Source organism: Columba livia, unplaced genomic scaffold (assembly GCF_036013475.1).
Source record: "Columba livia isolate bColLiv1 breed racing homer unplaced genomic scaffold, bColLiv1.pat.W.v2 Scaffold_95, whole genome shotgun sequence".
NCBI lineage: Eukaryota > Metazoa > Chordata > Aves > Columbiformes > Columbidae > Columba > Columba livia.
Genome location: NW_027043818.1, coordinates 452,607 through 468,496, shown reverse-complemented (window position 1 = coordinate 468,496; position 15,890 = coordinate 452,607). Strand labels below are relative to the sequence as shown.

Genomic DNA, 15,890 nt, shown 5'->3' with positions numbered 1-15,890 from the left:
GCTGAGGTCCCGACAACCTGCCAGCGCTGTCCCGAGAGCCTTGTGGAGGAAAAGCTGAACGAGAAGAGGCTGAGCCCGAGATGCGGTCACAGCCCGACCTGTCAGGAGAGGGCTGGCCCCAGACTGACCCGACTCCCCCAGGAGCAGGCGGGACTGCCCGCAGTGCCAGGCCGGGGCAGCACGGGGGGAAGCGCCGTTTGGGGGTGAAGCAGTGAAAACTGCCTGCGTGGGCAGAGTCCCGGTGTGGGGCAGGAGACAAACCTTCTGCCAGGAGCCGGGGGCAGAGCTGCCCAGCTGCCGGCTCAGCTGCTGGCTCAGGCCCACGCTCCAGGTCTCATCCTCAATGAGCTTCAGGGATGCTCGCAAGAACTGGGGGGAAGAGGAGAGGAAGCGGGTGTCCCCCTGCCCTTGGCCAGGGCCCTTCCCACACCCCTGTGTCCTGGGATGCTGCTGGGGAGAGCTGCTGGAATGGCAGTGTCTCCCCTGCCAAGCCCAGCCCTCTTTTCACCAGCTCTCCACAACTCTGTCTGCTCCCTCTTCTCCCCGTCCGTTTGTGACACCCCGAGGATGCTGTACCTTAAGCACATGCTGCTCCCACTCTGCAGAGTCCAGGGAGCTCTCGGCTCTTCCTAGAAAGCAAGAGGAAGCAAAAGCTCTGCTGCTGCTCAAGCTCACACCAAAGAAGAGCCCGGTGGTCTCCTCTGCGGTCAGACCTCCCAGAAATCCCAGGCCATCAGGCTGGAAAGGGCCCACAAGCGCCTGTGCCAAAGCCCTTGCAAGGCCACAGACACAGGAGGGAGCCCAGGGGTGTTTGTCAGAGCCACTGCATTCATGATGGGGAAGGTCGCACTGACCGTGGCTGATCCCCACTGTGTGACTGCTGGGAAGCTGCCCCTCCCTCCTCTCCAGCCTCTCCTCCCACCCACACTTTACCTGCCAGGTGCTGCAGCAGGAGGGGGATCTCGGTGGCCCACGCTGTCCCCAAGGCCCCGCAGATCCAGCCCTGCAGGGCCTGCAGCAGCTGCAAGGCAGCGACTGCGCGGCCGCTGCTGGTGTGAGGAGCCGCCGCCAGCACCTGGGCGAGGGCAGCAGAGACGGGTCACCCCTGCCACCAGAGCCACCCCCGCCAGCCCCGAGACAGGACTGGGATCCCCGCGGGGCTCGGGCAGGCTCGGGAGTGCTGCCAGAAAACTCTTTCTTTCCCCAGGGCCCCGCTACTCACCAGCGTTCGAGCCAGCAGCGCCTGGGGAGCCGGCAGCCGGGCTGCGGGGAGGGGGAAAGGCTGGTGAGATGAAGAGGCCCCGCCGTGGCCTGACCCTCGTACCTCCTGTGGCCCACACAGGGCTGAGAGCAGCTGCACGGCCACTGTGCTGGCCCGGGGGCTCCCCAGGCTGCCCCGCATGGGGTGAAGGCAGATCCAGCACGGCCAGGAAGGAGCCCCCGGCTCCCCAGGAGCCAGAGCCTGACTCTGCCCTTTGCTTTTCCTGGACTCCTGCTCAGGGTTCGTGGGGCACAGGGAGACACAGACTGGCCTGAGCCCCTTCCAAACCCAGCAGCACTCCCTGGGGCTCCTGCCTTGCTCCGGCGAGTCCACAACATCGGGCTCCTCCTCTTCCTCACATGCCGCTCTCTCCCGTCTCTCCAGCAGGGCTCGCAGGCCGCGGGACAGCGGGATCAGCACGCCGCTGTACTGGGCTGGCACCACGTACTGCAGCAGCCTGGGCCACAGGAGCTGCAGAGAAGAACCGGGCAATTCAGCACATCAGCATTTCCACTCAGTTCCAAGATGTAAAGGATGGTCTGCATTTCCCTGAGCCTCGTGTGCTTCAGCACACGTGAGGGGAGAGGTTCAGGCCATGAGGAAGAGCAATTAAAAACACTCTGAAGGCAAGAAGTGGCCACAGCAGCAGGACAGAGGGCAACTTACTTGGGACATCCCTCTCCGAGTGACATCCAGCGAGCCCAGGATGTCCACGCACAGGGACTGAAGAGCTCTGTCCTCCTGGGGCTCCCAGGCAAAAAGGCCTCCTGCCGCCTGTAAGACAGAGTTGGCAAAACCCCGGTTCCTCTCAGCTCCCGACCAACCAGGCTCAGGCACGGCCCCACCACCGCTGCTGTGCCAGCATCCCGGGAGCAGCCACCTCCCGAAGGAGAATCCAGAAGCCCTTTCCTTTGCCCTGCTCCCAAAACAGCCTCCTGGAGCCCTGGAGGAGAGTGGCACGCACACATCTCCCAGCCAGCCAGATGCTCCAGCCAGAGAGGGAAGATCCTTGGCAAGCCAGCAGGAGGCTGGGCCATCCCTGGCCTTCATCTCCTGGGTGCCCGGCTGGAAACACTCACCCAAGGGGCTGCCACACAGCCTGTCCCCTTGCCAGAAGGGATGTGGGCCCCAGGCTGCTATGGGATGGGCAGGGCATGCTTTGGAGAGCCAGGGCACGAAAACACCACAGAAAGCTCCTCTAGCCAGGCCCACCTGTGTGCACGGGCTGAGCTGGGCTGATGGCCCATCAGCATTTCGGGACGGATGGTGTCGTGTCCCCACAAGTCTGTCCCTCCCTTCACAAGGCAGCTTTGCTGGAGGTGTGTGTGGGCACAGCTCAGCGCGAGGGGCGTGCAGGCAGCCCTGGGTGGCGTGTCCAGGTGCGAACCCACGTCACCCCGACATCTCCACCACCATGGCACAGCCCTGTGGAGGCCGCTGCGATGGCCGAGCTGGCGCCAATGGCCCTGCCGCGTGGAGCTCTCCATGGGCAAGGGCGCCTGCAGGAGCTCTCAGCACGGCCCCGGCACCAGCCGAAGCCCTGGTGTCCTGCCCTGTCCTTACCAGTCTGCCCGAGCTCCGGCTGTACTCGCTGAAGATGTGCCCCACCACATCCCGTGGCCAGCAGCTCTGGGAGCCGGAGCTGAGCAATTCCCAGATGAACTCCAGAACTGCCCTCCGCACCTGCCGGGGAGAGCGTGGTTACCAACCCCTGTTCCAAACCACAGGGAAGCTGCCTGCGCTTGGGGAAGCCTTTGTGGCTCACGGGGAGGTGACGAGGGCACGGCAGAAGCTTCTGCTGCTGCCATGGCCTGGTCAGGCTGTCCTGAGGGAAAGGGTTTCTCTGCCCTCCCTGGCAGCACTGTCTCTTCCCAAACCAGCTCACCTGGGCGCTGGGGTCGTTGCACACCAGCTGCACAGCTGCCACCACCTGGGGCAGCTTCTTCCTTGCTACAGGAGCTGGAAGAGACACAGAGAGGTGTGCTGAGGCAGAGCCCTGATGGCAGAAGGATCCCTTGAAGCTTCCAAGCTTCACATACACTGGTGGGACAGAGAAGCAGGGCCTGACTCTGAATTCACAGCAGGCAGGGGTGTGCACAGAGTGACTCTGTTTCTAGAGGCATGGCTGTTTTATAGGCACCGAAAGCTCTGGTAACGCAGAGAATGAGAGAAATGGCACTGGTAGGAGCATCTCCTCTGCAAACCATCCACTCGTGTCACTGAGCCTGGAGCATCGTCCCTGCTGTGCCCCCATTTCTAACTGCTGGGGACAGCTTGAGCATCATCACAGGGTGTCAGCTCGGCTGGGGGACCCGCTCTTTGCAGCTCCTCTCGGGTGCAGCTGCACCACTTCCAGCCCATTCCAGCATTCAGCCCAGCAGCTCCAGCCCCTGCCGTGTGTCCCCAGCCCTGGCACTGACCGTCAGAGCGGGCCAGCTCTCCCAGCAGGCTCAGGGTTGCCACACGCTGGGCCTCGCTCCCGTGCCTCAGCTGGGACCGCAGAACAGCTGCGGGGCAGGTTCGGGCTGCAGGGAAGAAATCGCATTCTGCATTAGCAGGCGGCTGCCCCTGGCTGCCGAGGACAGGCACAGAGCTGCCACGGCACAGTGACATCGCCCCGTCCCCTCTCCTTACCCTGCAGCGTCATGGGGCGGGATGGCTTCGCCTTATGGGCTGGCCCAGGCTCCTCAGTCACATCAGGGACCTGTGGGAACAAGGGTCGTTTGAGAGAAATGTGCATCAGCCTTGAGAGGGACTGAAAAGATTTGGTGCTCTCTGCCTTCCTCCCCTCCCTTGCTCTTCCTGCAGCTTGGCCGAGAGGGAAATCGCTGTGGGAACCAGGCTGCCCCCCAGCCCCTTCCAAGCACAGAACTACAGAATGTCCCGAGCTGGAAGGAACCCACAAGGATCTTGAGTCCAATTCCTGTCCCTGCACAGGACACCCCACAGTTCACACCGTGGGTCTGAGGACGTTGTCCAGTCTCTTCTTGAACACTGTCAGGTTGGGGCCGTGACACCTCCTTGGGGAGCCTCTTCCAGTGTCCAGCACCTCTGGGTCAAGAACCTTTTCCTCATGTCCAACTGACCCTCCCCAGCACATCTTCTGCCATTCCCTGGGATCCCAGCATTGCTCTTCCTGCAGCCTTAAGGCACCTCCGTGGCACCTGGCTCACACCCTGGCGTGCTGGTCTGCAGGTGGTCCTGGCGGAGGGACACCCTGCCCTGCCCCGCAGGCTCCCCTTACCTGGTGGTGCCCAGCGGTGTGGGGGGCGAGAGCTGAGCCCCGTGGGGTTGGGGTCTGACCTCCCCCCAGCATCTGCAGTACGTGGCCGAGGTTCTACAAGAGAACGGGGAGGGGAGGAAGAGGAGGTTAAAGCCACCGCAATGCCCTGGGGAAAGGAGAAGCCTAGCAGGGCTGGGATGAGGGGAGCCCCTGATGTCAGCTCCCAGGGACATCCCCAAACCCTCCCACCCGGGGTCCTTGTTTGCCCCCTCAGAGCAGCACCAGAGGGTCTCTGCCCTCTGCACAGGGACACTGCTGACAACTCCAATTTGTAGAATCATAGAATCATTTTGGTTGGAAAAGACCCTCAGGATCACTGAGTCCAATGTTACCCCATCCCTGGCACTACCCCATGTCCCTGAGAACCTCATCTCCATCTGTTCAACCCCTCCAGGGATGGTGACTCCACCACTGCCCTGGGAAGCCTGTTCCAATGCCCCACAGCCCTTTCCAGGAAGAAATGTCTCCTCCTGGCACTTCCCACTTGGACCTTGTCCCTCACTGGATGGCACTGGACGTTACGGCAAAGCTCTGCCCATGCACAGGGCCTCAGGGAGGTGCCAGTGCCCTCCTTCCCAAGAAGATGAACGCCAGGGACTCTTGGTTCCCCCCATTGCTCTTTTCTTGCCCAAAGAGCCCAGGAAGCCTCAGGCCTCCTCTGCTCTCCCTGCTCCTTCTCTAAGAGCTTCCCAGTTCCCCTGGCACCCCACAGCTCCCCAGCACCGTGTGGCACCGTCACAGACTCGCTGATCAGCCACGCCGGGCCCTGCGCGAGTCCTCACCTCGGTGACCCGGGAGGTGTCCTGGAGCCGCTGGTGCTGGCGCAGGAGCCGGAGGAGCTGCTCCCGGGCACGCTGGCAGTGCCGCTCCTCACACACAAGGACACCAACCATGGCAGCCACCGCACCCAGGACAGCCCGATTATCCTGGGGAGGGAAGGGAGAGGCTCCGCTTGGGCGGCTGAAGCTCTGCCTGGTGCTCAGCACGCCCTGGACACCAGTCTGCCCTTCCCACTGGGAGGGGTTCCCTTTCCCTTCTGCCCCATGGGAGAGGGACTCCAGAGCAGAGCCAGCGTTTCCCCAGGCTGGTAGCCCAGCCCCTCCTGCAGAAAGGCCACAGGACTCGGCTGCTTCTCTCCAGGGAGGCCCCAGCCCCAGGCACAGTGCCAGCAGGCTCCCCGCTCAGGGGCTTTCCTCCCAGACCCCTTCCCTTCCCCGCTTCCCTCTGCTTGACCCCAAGGGGCACAGACGGACCCACTGACATGGACACCCCCGCTGTGGCCCCAGCTGTGGCAAGCAGCACTTCTCACCTGTTCCTCCTTGCAGCCCAGCCAATTTACCACTGCGTGATGGAAGAGCGGGTAAAGGTCTCCACAGAGCTGTGCTGCCCTGCTCTGAGGAAAGGGGTGTCGTTTCTGGCTGCACAAGTACGTGGTGATGCCCTTGGACCATCGCTCCAGAACTGCACCAGGAAAGAGAAAGGACAAGGGAGCACATGGGAGTCTGCAGCAGGGAAAGGTCCTTGTACCCTCGCCCAAGCCTGCTTTACATACAGCCCCAGGCTCAGCAGGGCCCAGTCCAGGACCAGATCTGGATACGAGGACAAGCTGTGCTCTGGAGATGTCTGGATTCTAAGACCCCACTGATTCTCTCCTCCCCACTGCACCTCTTCCTCCTCAGTGGTCCCTTTGCCTCCAGCATTTGCCACCACAGCCCCTTCCCTTCTCGCATACTCCGCTTTCAGTGCAGGGACTTCAAACCTCAGGGGAGAGAAGGGGAATCACAAAACCACAGACTGGCTGGGTTTCAGGACCTCTGTAGATCCCCAGTCCCACCTGCTCATGCAGGGTCACGGAGCAGATCACACAGGTGGGTCCAGGCAGGTTTGAATGTCTCAGAGCAGGAGACTCCACACCCGCTCTGGGCAGCCTGGGCCAGGCTCTGGCACCTCCCAGCAGACAAGTTTCTCCTCACATTCAGATGGACCCTCCTGTGTTTCAGTCTGTGCCCGTTGCCCCTCACCCTGGCGTTGGGCACCACTGAACAGAGTCTGGTCCATCCTCTGACACCCACCCTTCAGATATTTACCAGAATAAATAAGGTCCCCTCTCAGCCTCCTGCAGGCTGAATAGCCCCAGCTCTCTCAGCCTTTCCTCAGAAGAAAGATGCTCCAGACCCCTCAGCATCTTCGTAGCTCCTCTTTGTAAGGAACAGAAGCCATGGGAAGGGACCCGGGAGTTCCTGACGTGTCCTGCCCCAGAAAACTCCCAGGCTTCCCCCGCTCCCCCGCACACTCAGCAGTTCGGGGTCCTGGGGCGGGCTGACACCCACCACCTCTCCTCTAGGATCACATGGAGCCACCAAAGGCCACCCCAGCCCCTGCGCGGGCCCTGGCCGAGATGACACTCACCCCCGCAGATGATGCGCAGGGTCCGGCCGCTCCCTGCCCGGCTCAGCGTCCTGCGCAGGGCCAGCAGCGTCGCTCCCGCGAAGGGGACACAGCGCAGGGCTGCAGAGGAGGGACAGAGGGACCCAGAGGGTCAGAGACACACAGGGGACACCAGGGTCCATCTCTCGCAAGGCTGGAGCTGCTGGGCCGTGTAGGACACACCAGAGGGCGTGGGGAGGGTGGCCTTCCCGAGGGGCACACGGGGAAGCCCTGTGGGGCAATAGGGGGGACAGTGGGGGACAGAGACCCTGCGGGTTTGTCTCCAGTGGGTTCCTACTGTCCGAGCACCAGGACTGGGCTGGTGAGGCAGAGCTGCTGGCCGGTCCTGGCACCAAGCGAGGAGGCGCGGAAACTCCAGAGTCCCCCCCAGTTCAAGACAGGGCATTTAGGGAGGGGGGATCCCTTCCACCTGTTATCACAGACCCCTGCCAAAACCAGGAGGCTGCATGTGCCGTACCATAGCTGCCAGCCATCTTGCCCAAGGTGACGAGCACAGCCTCATCAGGGACCTTCCCCACCACCTTCAGGTGGCTCTGCAGCTCAGCCATGACGAAGTAAAAGTGGGTGCGGGCCAGAGCCACCAAGAAGTCACTGGCGGCCATCTTCACATCATCCATCACACCCTGAAAAAGCGCCACATGGAATTACAGAATCATTTTGGTTGGAAAAGCCCCTCAAGATCATCGTAGTCCAACTGTTAACCCGACCGTGGCACTAACCCATGTCCTGAGAACCTCATGTCCGTCTGTCCAGCCCTCCAGGGATGGTGACTCCAGCACTGCCCTGGGCAGCTTGTTCCAATGCCCCACAGCCCTTTGGGGAAGAAATTGTTCCCCAGATCCAACCTCAACCTCCCCTGGGCAACCTGAGGCCGTTTCCTCTCTCCTGGCGCTTGTTCCTGGGGAGCAGAGCCCGACCCCCCTGGCTCCAAGCTCCTCTCAGGCAGTTCAGAGATCAGAAGGTTTCCCCTCAGCTCCTGTTCTCCAGCTGAACCTCCCAGGTCCCTCAGCCGCTCCCATCACCCTTGTGCTCCAGCCCCTCACCAGCTCCCTTCCCTTCTCTCCACTCGCTCCAGCACCTCAAGGGATGTCCTGTAGCGATGGGCCCAAAACTGATCCCAGGATTCGAGGTATAACACAGTATTCAAGAAGTAACGTTGAGCCTGACGCCAGCTCTTGCTCAGTTAGAAACAAGCCCAAGTCCACTTCTCTGCACAGCTCTGTGTCCCCTCTTCAAATTCTGTCATGAAGAGTCCCCAGAGCTTCTCTCTGAGGACCTTCTTGGGTCTGAATAACTGAGGAACATCTCTGTATCTCCCCAGAACCCAGGGATGGCGGCACGCTGCTTTGCTGGCCCTGTCGGAGAACAAGCTCACCTGGGCTGCTCGCAGGTCACCCGAGGCCTCTGCTATGAGGCGGTTCACAACACCACCGGGCAAGCAGCCATCCTCTCCCTGCAAGGCGTGCTCCAGCTCCCGGTATGTGTCCACCCGGTTGCCCTGGGGACAAACCACAAAGGGCGGTGATGGGACTCGCTTTACCCTTGTTCCCAGAGAGCCACCAGAGAGACCCACTGTCCTCCAAACCATCTGTGGGACACGGGCATGAGGTACAAGCTGCAGGCATCGCGTCAGGAGAGCCACGGGCAACGGCAAGATCTTCCGCGGCAGCTCTGAGACAAGCAGACAAGCCAGAGGGGGACACGGACCCCACCAGGGGAAGAGGCCGTGGGGGTCACTCCTGAGGACGGGGAAGTTGGCAGTCAGAGGGAAGGTGCCAGGTGGGCAAGGCGAAGGCGTGGGGACCAGTCCCTGCACTGAGGGGGAGAAGCCATGAGCACCCTGCACCCGGTGTCGCTCCTCGCACAGGCAGGAGCCCCGGGCTGCTGGGACAGCTCCAAACCAAAGCTCAGGAGGGGCCTTGGGTACCTGGGGAAAGGCACTGGGGAGAAGCTGGGGCTGATGGCAGAGGCCATGCCCTGCCCAGGAGAAAGCCGAGAGCTGCTGGGAACAGGAGGGAGGCAGCAGAGACATTAGTCCCATCTGAGCAGCAGGATCAGTGCTTGGGGACACAGCTTGCAGGCCAGAGATGCCATCAGACAAGATCCCTCTCTGCCATGGCCCCGGGGAAGCCCGGGGCACGGAGGGGAGCCCTCACCCCCCGCCTCACCTCATGGTCTTGCAGCTGTTTCAGCCCAGATGTCCCAATGGCCACAAAGGTGTCGACAGCCTCAGGGACAGTCCCCGTCACCCTGTCTCTGTCCTCAGGACTGGAGGCTCTGGACGGGGGACACACACATGGACAGAGAGCTGGAAGGAAAGAAGGAACTGGTATTGCTGGCCGCAGAGCTTCCAGCAGGGGGGTGAAGGTCTCTCAGCCTCCCCAGCACCACCAGCCTGTGCTGGGCTGGGCTGGCAGGAGCAGTCGGTGGGATGAGAGGAGGGAGTGTGCCCCTCGCTGCAGCACTGGGCAGACCCCCTGGGGACTGGGCCCAGTCGGGGGTCCCCAGTGCCAGGACAGCAGCGACATGCTGGAGGGAGCCCAGCGTGGGGCTGAGCTGGGCAGGGATGGACACGGGGCTCTGCCAGGGGGCCGGGAGGGCTGGGGCTGCGCAGCACCACAAGAGCTGCTGGGCCAGGCTGTCTCGGAGCCATCCCAGGCTGCTCGATGGAGGGCAGAGACAGCACGGAGCCCTCAGGGAGGTGCCTGGCAGCAGGACGGGAGGGGAGGTGACGGGGACACGGCCCCCAGCACCTGGAGGGACAGACGCTGCCTCGGCCTCCCGCCAGCCCCTCACCTCGGAGCGCCCTCATCCTCCTCGTGGCTGCAGATCTGCAGATCAACGCTCTCCTCTTAACAGGTTCTCCTCCCTCAAACTCCACAAGAAACCAAGGCAACACCAGCCCCAGGAGGAGGAGATAGAACCCAGACGTTGTGACCTCACCGCAGGGCACGGTGCCTGGCCCAGGGCTGCGGTGGCACAGGGACATGTGCTGGGGACACACTGTGGGGCAGGGACCAGACAGGACCAGAGCAGGAGGAGTCTCTGGTAGATCCCAGGTGCAGCAGATTTCTCCAAAAGGGAAAAATCATGTCAGGTGGCTTCACTGGAGGAGTCTGGGGCTTCCACCTGGGGCCTCAGCTTCCTATAGGAAGTGAGGTGACTGTGCGAGTACCTGGGAGGAGTCTTGGGTGGATCCTGCAGGACAGAGTTTCCACTCAGAAAGAAAAATCACCTCGGGGAGATTCATTGGAAGAGTCTGAGGCTGCCACCCAGCATCTTCTGTCCCTAAAGCAGAGGTCAAAATACTCCAGGAGGTTCCTGGGAGGAGGTTTGGGTTCTTCCCAGAGAAGCGAGCTTCTAGCATGAGAAAAGTCATCTTGGGTAGCTGCCTTGGAGGAGTCTGGGGCAGCCAGCTGGGATCTCAGACAGTGAAAGCAGAGCTCAAACAGCTGCAGCAGAGTCTGGGAAGAGTCTCGGTGCGTTCCAGAGGTCAAAGCTTCCTGCAGAAGAAAAAAGTCTTCTCCGGTAGCTTCTGTGGAAGAGTCTGGGGCTGGTACCAGGATCTTGGGGCACTGTCAGAGGAGCTCTTGAGAATCCAGGAGATGCCTGGGTGGAGACTTGGGTGGATCCTGCAGGAGAGAGATTCCTACAAATAACAAAAACCATCCCAGGCAGCTTCCTTGGAGGAGTCTGAGGCTGCTGCCCTGCATCTCAGATGCCTAAAGCATCTACCAGCACACAGGCACACAAGACAGGGATCAGGGTGTCAGCATGATTTTAGCAACTGGACTAATAATTCTGATGCGAGACAAAAATCAATAAACCAATGAGTAACTCTGAATGTTATTTATTCTGTAGAAAAGATCAACTCACAAGCTTTCCTCAAAGACTTTCACCTTTTCACAGCCCTCTGGCGGCTCACGCTTGAACGTGTAGCTGTTGTTGGGTTTTGGTGAGGCAGCATATTTTGGCAAGGGAGAATTATTCCCATTCTCTGCAGGAAGAGAGCATCTCATTCCTCCAGTGTGCCACACTATTAAAAAACACAATAGCTATCTTTACATGTCCCCCAAATTGAAACCCACATCATTACCAATGCTATAAAATTAAGGAACGTTTTCAGTCACCTTGAAGTTTTCATTTGCAAACAGGTTTTCTTATCTCAATCCCTTTCCTCCTTTCCTTTTCTCCTCATAGCATTTTCCAGGCTCCTCTGCAATCTCTGTCCATTCCTGGCCACTTCCTGTTTGTAACCGCAAACCTGAATCTGCGCTCCTGTGCCATCACCACCTGGGCAAGGAAAACAGACAGAAATCATATTCTTAAAAACAGAAAAAGCTTACGTGGAATCATGAAATTCTCCCAGTGTATCTCAGAAGATTTCTGGTGACAAAGCATGATTTGAAAAAGACAGTTAAACTTTCATGGGTGCATGCATGAAATGCTGGAAAGCTGCCCATTTTGCCTGAAATAAAAACAATACCTGACGCAAGCAACAGGACTGGCCTATTTCTGCTGTTCCACCTGTCGCTGTGCACTCTCGATTCTTCAACTTGTTCACGGTACTTGAAGAATCTATTATTTAAAACCAAAAACTTGTCTGGGAAGCACATTCCTCAGTCATATCTATGCAGCTCCAATTACAGAGCACCACAGATGTGTGCACACGGAGTCTTTGGAACAATCCAGAAAAAAAAAGATCACTTACAAAGAAAAAAGCATTGCACCATTTCTCCATGGATGTGGGAAACAAAGTCCCTCTTTTACTACATGGTCATGCACGTAGCAACGGGTTAAAGTAAAGCACTCTTAAACTTTTAGAGTAACACAGTACCTTTATCTCTGGAATCAGCAAGAAGTTCATCTGTAGAACACGGACTTTCTTCACTGCCTTTGTTCCAGATGGTAAGAAACGAGGCTGGAGATCCTGGCTGGGAGCGGCTGCTGCTGTTACTGCTCCTGTCTGGGTACCAATGCTGTGGGTACCGATGGTGTGGGTACCAATGCTGTGGGTACCGATGCTGTGGGTACCAATGGTGTGGGTACCGATGGTGTGGGTACTGATGCTGTGGGTACCGATGGTGTGGGTACCAATGGTGTGGGTACCGATGGTGTGGGTACCAATGCTGTGGGTACCAATGCTGTGGGTACCAATGCTGTGGGTACTGATGCTGTGGGTACTTGTTGGAACGATAAAGGACTCAGCATTCCGATTCAATGTGAATCACGCAAAGCCATTTATTACAGAAACAAGCCTCCTTATATATGCAACTATTCTCTGATTACGCATCCACACTCCAAGCAGGCATTCGCTAATTGGATATCATCTATGTTCATGAGCTGTCCACGCGCTGAAGTCTCACTGCTGATAGGTCCATTGATTTACACCACGTTGGGGCCTGGTTATTTCGGAGCTGCTTCTCTCCCATGGCAGGTTGTGTTCCCAGCCTTGAAATTCCTGGCTGGTTCAATAACAAATCTCCATCTAACAGCAACCCCTCCACAGGTAGTTATGGTGTGGGTACCGCTGCTGTGGGTACCACTGCTGTGGGTACCAACGCTGTGGGTACCAACGCTGTGGGTACCAATGCTGTGGGTACTGATGCTGTGGGTACTGATGCTGTGGGCACTGATTGTGTGGGTACTGATGCTGTGGGTACTGATGCTGTGGGTACCGCTGCTGTGGGTACTGATGCTGTGGGTACTGATGCTGTGGATACGGCTGCTACACTGAGAGAACGGAGGCGCTCGGTGCCCAGCTGGAGTATCTCGAGGCTGTTAAAATAACAGGGGTCACATGGCTGCTCTCGTCTAGTTTGCAATTTCTTTAAATCCAGTAATGCTGAGGGTTTTTTTGAGTTTCACAAAATGTGTTGAAGTGGAAATTTTTATCCATTACACAAGATTCCAACATAAAATAAGTCAGGTTTGGAAAATAAGGACAACGGTTTCCAGGATTTCACGGATCACAGGCTTGCTCGGCGGGAAGGGACCCTCCTGAGCTCGGCTGGTCCAAGCCCGGGCTCAGGCCGAGCCTGTCCTGTCCTGAGAGCCCGTCCTGGCTGCGTCAGGGTTCAACATCTGCACAGACAGCGATTCCACAGCCTCTCTGGGCAACTTGCTCCGGTTTTGAGCAGCCTCACACAATTAAAAAAAATAGATTTAAAAAGTGTTTTTCTTGCGTTCGCATTGTTTTTAAGTTTATGCCCATTGGTTCTTGCCCTATCATGGCACCCCAAGAGTCCAGCTCCCTCCTGTTCATTCTGCACATCAGATATTGACACACGTTGATAAGATCCCCCCGAGCTTTCTCTTCTCAAGGCTGAACAGTCCCAGCTCCCTCAGCCTCTCTTCATAGGAAAGATGTTCCAGGCCCTTAATCATCTTTGTGGCCTGTATTTCTGATACTTCATTACTCAATTTACCTCCAAAAATACCTAACAAGAAAATTAAAGTTAAAAATTGGCAAGTTGTGCTTCAACTGGGATGGGGCAGTTCAGCATGGGCAAAGGGAAGAAAAAGTTCCTACAGGACGTCCCAAAACAGACCTTTTGTCTTTTCCCGTTTTACTGACATGTCTTAATTTATCGGAAAATAAATTACATCACATTAATCACAGAGGAAAAGGTTCAGGTTCAAGATTTACCTCTTTCCTGCACTTTGCTTTCCAAGGGATTTTTCGACAACCTTTATTAAAGAATCACTTAGACTTCAGCAAAGCCTTTGACACTGTATCCCCAGCATTTTCCTGGAGAAGCTGCAGCTCACGGCCTGGATGGGTGTCTGAGGGTCACCAAGGGCAAGTGCCGGGTCCTGCACGTGGGTCACAACAACCCCATGGACGCTGCAGCTGGGGAACAGCGGCTGGAAAAGGCGCCGGGGGTGTTGGTGCCAGCGGCTGAACATGAGCCAGCGTGTGCCCAGGTGGCCAAGAGGCCACAGGATCCTGGCTGGGACCAGCACTGGTGTGGCCAGCAGGCCCAGGGCAGTGACCGTCCCTGTGCTGGGACCTGGGGAGGCCAAACCGCCAATCCTGGGGCAGTTCTGGGCCCCTCACGCCAAGAAAACCCTTGAGGTGCTGGAGCAAGTGGAGAGAAGGGAAGGGAGCTGGTGAGGGGCTGGAGCACAAGGGTGATGGAGCGGCTGAGGGACCTGGGGGGTTCAGCTGGAGAACAGGAGCTGAGGGGAGACCTTCTGATCTCTGAACTGCCTGAAAGGAGCTTGGAGCCAGGGGGGTCGGGCTCTGCTCCCCAGGAACAAGCGCCAGGAGCAGAGGAAACGGCCTCAGGTTGCCCAGGGGAGGTTGAGGTTGGATCTGGGGAACAATTTCTTCCCCAAAGGGCTGTGGGGCATTGGAACAGGCTGCCCAGGGCAGTGCTGGAGTCACCATCCCTGGAGGGCTGGACAGACGGACATGAGGTTCTCAGGACACGGGGTAATGACAGTGTTGGGTTTACGGTTGGACTTGATGATATGAGGGTCTCTTCCAACCAAAATGACCCTATCATGCTCTAAAAGGAACATTGCGTGCATGCCTGTCATCATTTTTTTGATCTTTCTTTGGATTTTCTTACTGGGAGAACACATTTCTGCATGAGTGTTCTCTGGAGGGCTGGAGGGAATAGAATTAAAACTGATTCTGAGGTTGTATTCCAGTATCTTTCATATTCCAGTAACTAGACTTGTTGAAAGGAGAGGCGGATGTACCAGAGGGGGATTTTGTCTGTTCTTCAAGAATTCAGAGAGATTCTTTGCATTTTTTGCTGCTTTTTCTTGATTATTTGACTTGATTATCCCAGTATTCCAACTGACTACCTGCGGATTTCTGATCAAAAGAAAAAGAAGAATAAATGGTCAGTATGAAACTGTAAGATCTGAAACAGAAAACGTTACTGTGCACACATTTTCCTACGGGGATAGAAGAAAAACTATAGAAATAATGTACTTCAGTAGCCATTTGAAATGCTGAGAAACACTCCAGTGACACCTAAATATATTCCCCGTTTTCACTGTAATACTCCAGCTCTGAGTGGAGCCAGCAGAACATGGAGATCCAGTAAGACCACACTGGACCATGCTGAATTCCCAATAAAACCTACTGAACTCATTAAAATATCCACTTCCCATCCAGCGTTTTTGTCAGTCTGTGAGGTACAGGAGCACACAAACCACTTCCGCTGTCTCACCTCAGCTGAGAAACGTTTGACAAAGTGGGGGCAAGATTGCAGTGGCCAAGCAACACGATCACAGACACGGGCAAGACCTCAAGTGTACGCAAACGAAGAGCTCGGTGTAATACACAGCCAGCTGCACGTACGCTGTTCCTCGCTTACAGCAGCTGCGAGAGCTGAAAGCGCTTTATTATTATTGGCTTTAACCCATTGCTGGGTTGGGGTTGTTTGTTTGTTTGTTTGTTTTTCCCGAGGTTGAGCTGTATTAAACAACTTGGCTGACCTGGCAGTGAACTGTGCTTGTGTTCCAGCTTGTGCTGCGGGTTCTTCTGCAAAGAAGCAAACGGTAGAAGCCCAATTCACCCGTGTTCCACAGCTGAGAAGCTCTGAACTCCCTGGTGTTTATGGATGTTTCAATACAACTCTGTGAGCAGCGCCTCAGCGCAGTCTCTCAGCTTAGAGAATGGAGAGTGGGAAAACAGGTTAAACAAGAGTTCCTGTTGTTTCAGCATTAACAAATAGAGATGGCTGATCAAAAGAGATTCCAAAAGAGTTTCCAAAGTTGTGAGATGCATTTGTTTAGTGTGATGAGAACCCATCCAACCATCTACTCTCATTAAAATGAATCCAGAACATAACTTCTGGTGCATTAAGCACGATGCATGCTCAGTGCATCACAGGTCAGACACACCGGATGGAGCTTCCCTGTTCTGCAACATAAGGC

At 57.1% G+C, this 15,890-nt stretch overlaps 1 protein-coding gene and 1 long non-coding RNA gene across 2 annotated transcripts; both read right to left on the bottom strand.

Annotated features, from left to right (window-relative positions):
• Positions 1 to 53: 53 nt before the first annotated feature.
• LOC135578176 (uncharacterized) lies at positions 54 to 1,136 on the bottom strand. Its single transcript, XR_010469513.1, has 3 exons — positions 934 to 1,136; positions 577 to 629; positions 54 to 369 (listed from the first exon to the last, which is right to left on the bottom strand). It is a non-coding gene; the product is annotated as an uncharacterized LOC135578176 (long non-coding RNA).
• A 78-nt stretch (positions 1,137 to 1,214) lies between these two features.
• Positions 1,215 to 5,712, bottom strand: LOC135578180 (maestro heat-like repeat-containing protein family member 2B). The gene is made up of 9 exons (XM_065048538.1): positions 5,327 to 5,712; positions 4,506 to 4,598; positions 3,896 to 3,965; positions 3,682 to 3,786; positions 3,147 to 3,220; positions 2,825 to 2,944; positions 1,928 to 2,035; positions 1,533 to 1,732; positions 1,215 to 1,263 (listed from the first exon to the last, which is right to left on the bottom strand). Exons 1-9 carry the CDS (start codon positions 5,435 to 5,437, stop codon positions 1,215 to 1,217), a joined length of 930 nt encoding a protein of 309 aa, XP_064904610.1. The 5' UTR covers positions 5,438 to 5,712.
• Between the last annotated feature and the right edge of the window lie 10,178 nt (positions 5,713 to 15,890).

Bases quoted from the DNA above. Each gene is read 5' to 3' on its own strand.
- LOC135578180 (XM_065048538.1), bottom strand. From the start codon at position 5,437: ATGGTTGGTGTCCTTGTGTGTGAGGAGCGGCACTGCCAGCGTGCCCGG. The intron at 2,945-3,146 runs GTGAGCTGGTTT...TCTCCCCGGCAG, and splicing joins GCAACGACCCCAGCGCCCAG to GTGCGGAGGGCAGTTCTGGA. The intron at 1,264-1,532 runs GCCAGTCTGTGT...CCCTCCCCGCAG, and splicing joins TGGGTTTGGAAGGGGCTCAG to CCCGGCTGCCGGCTCCCCAG.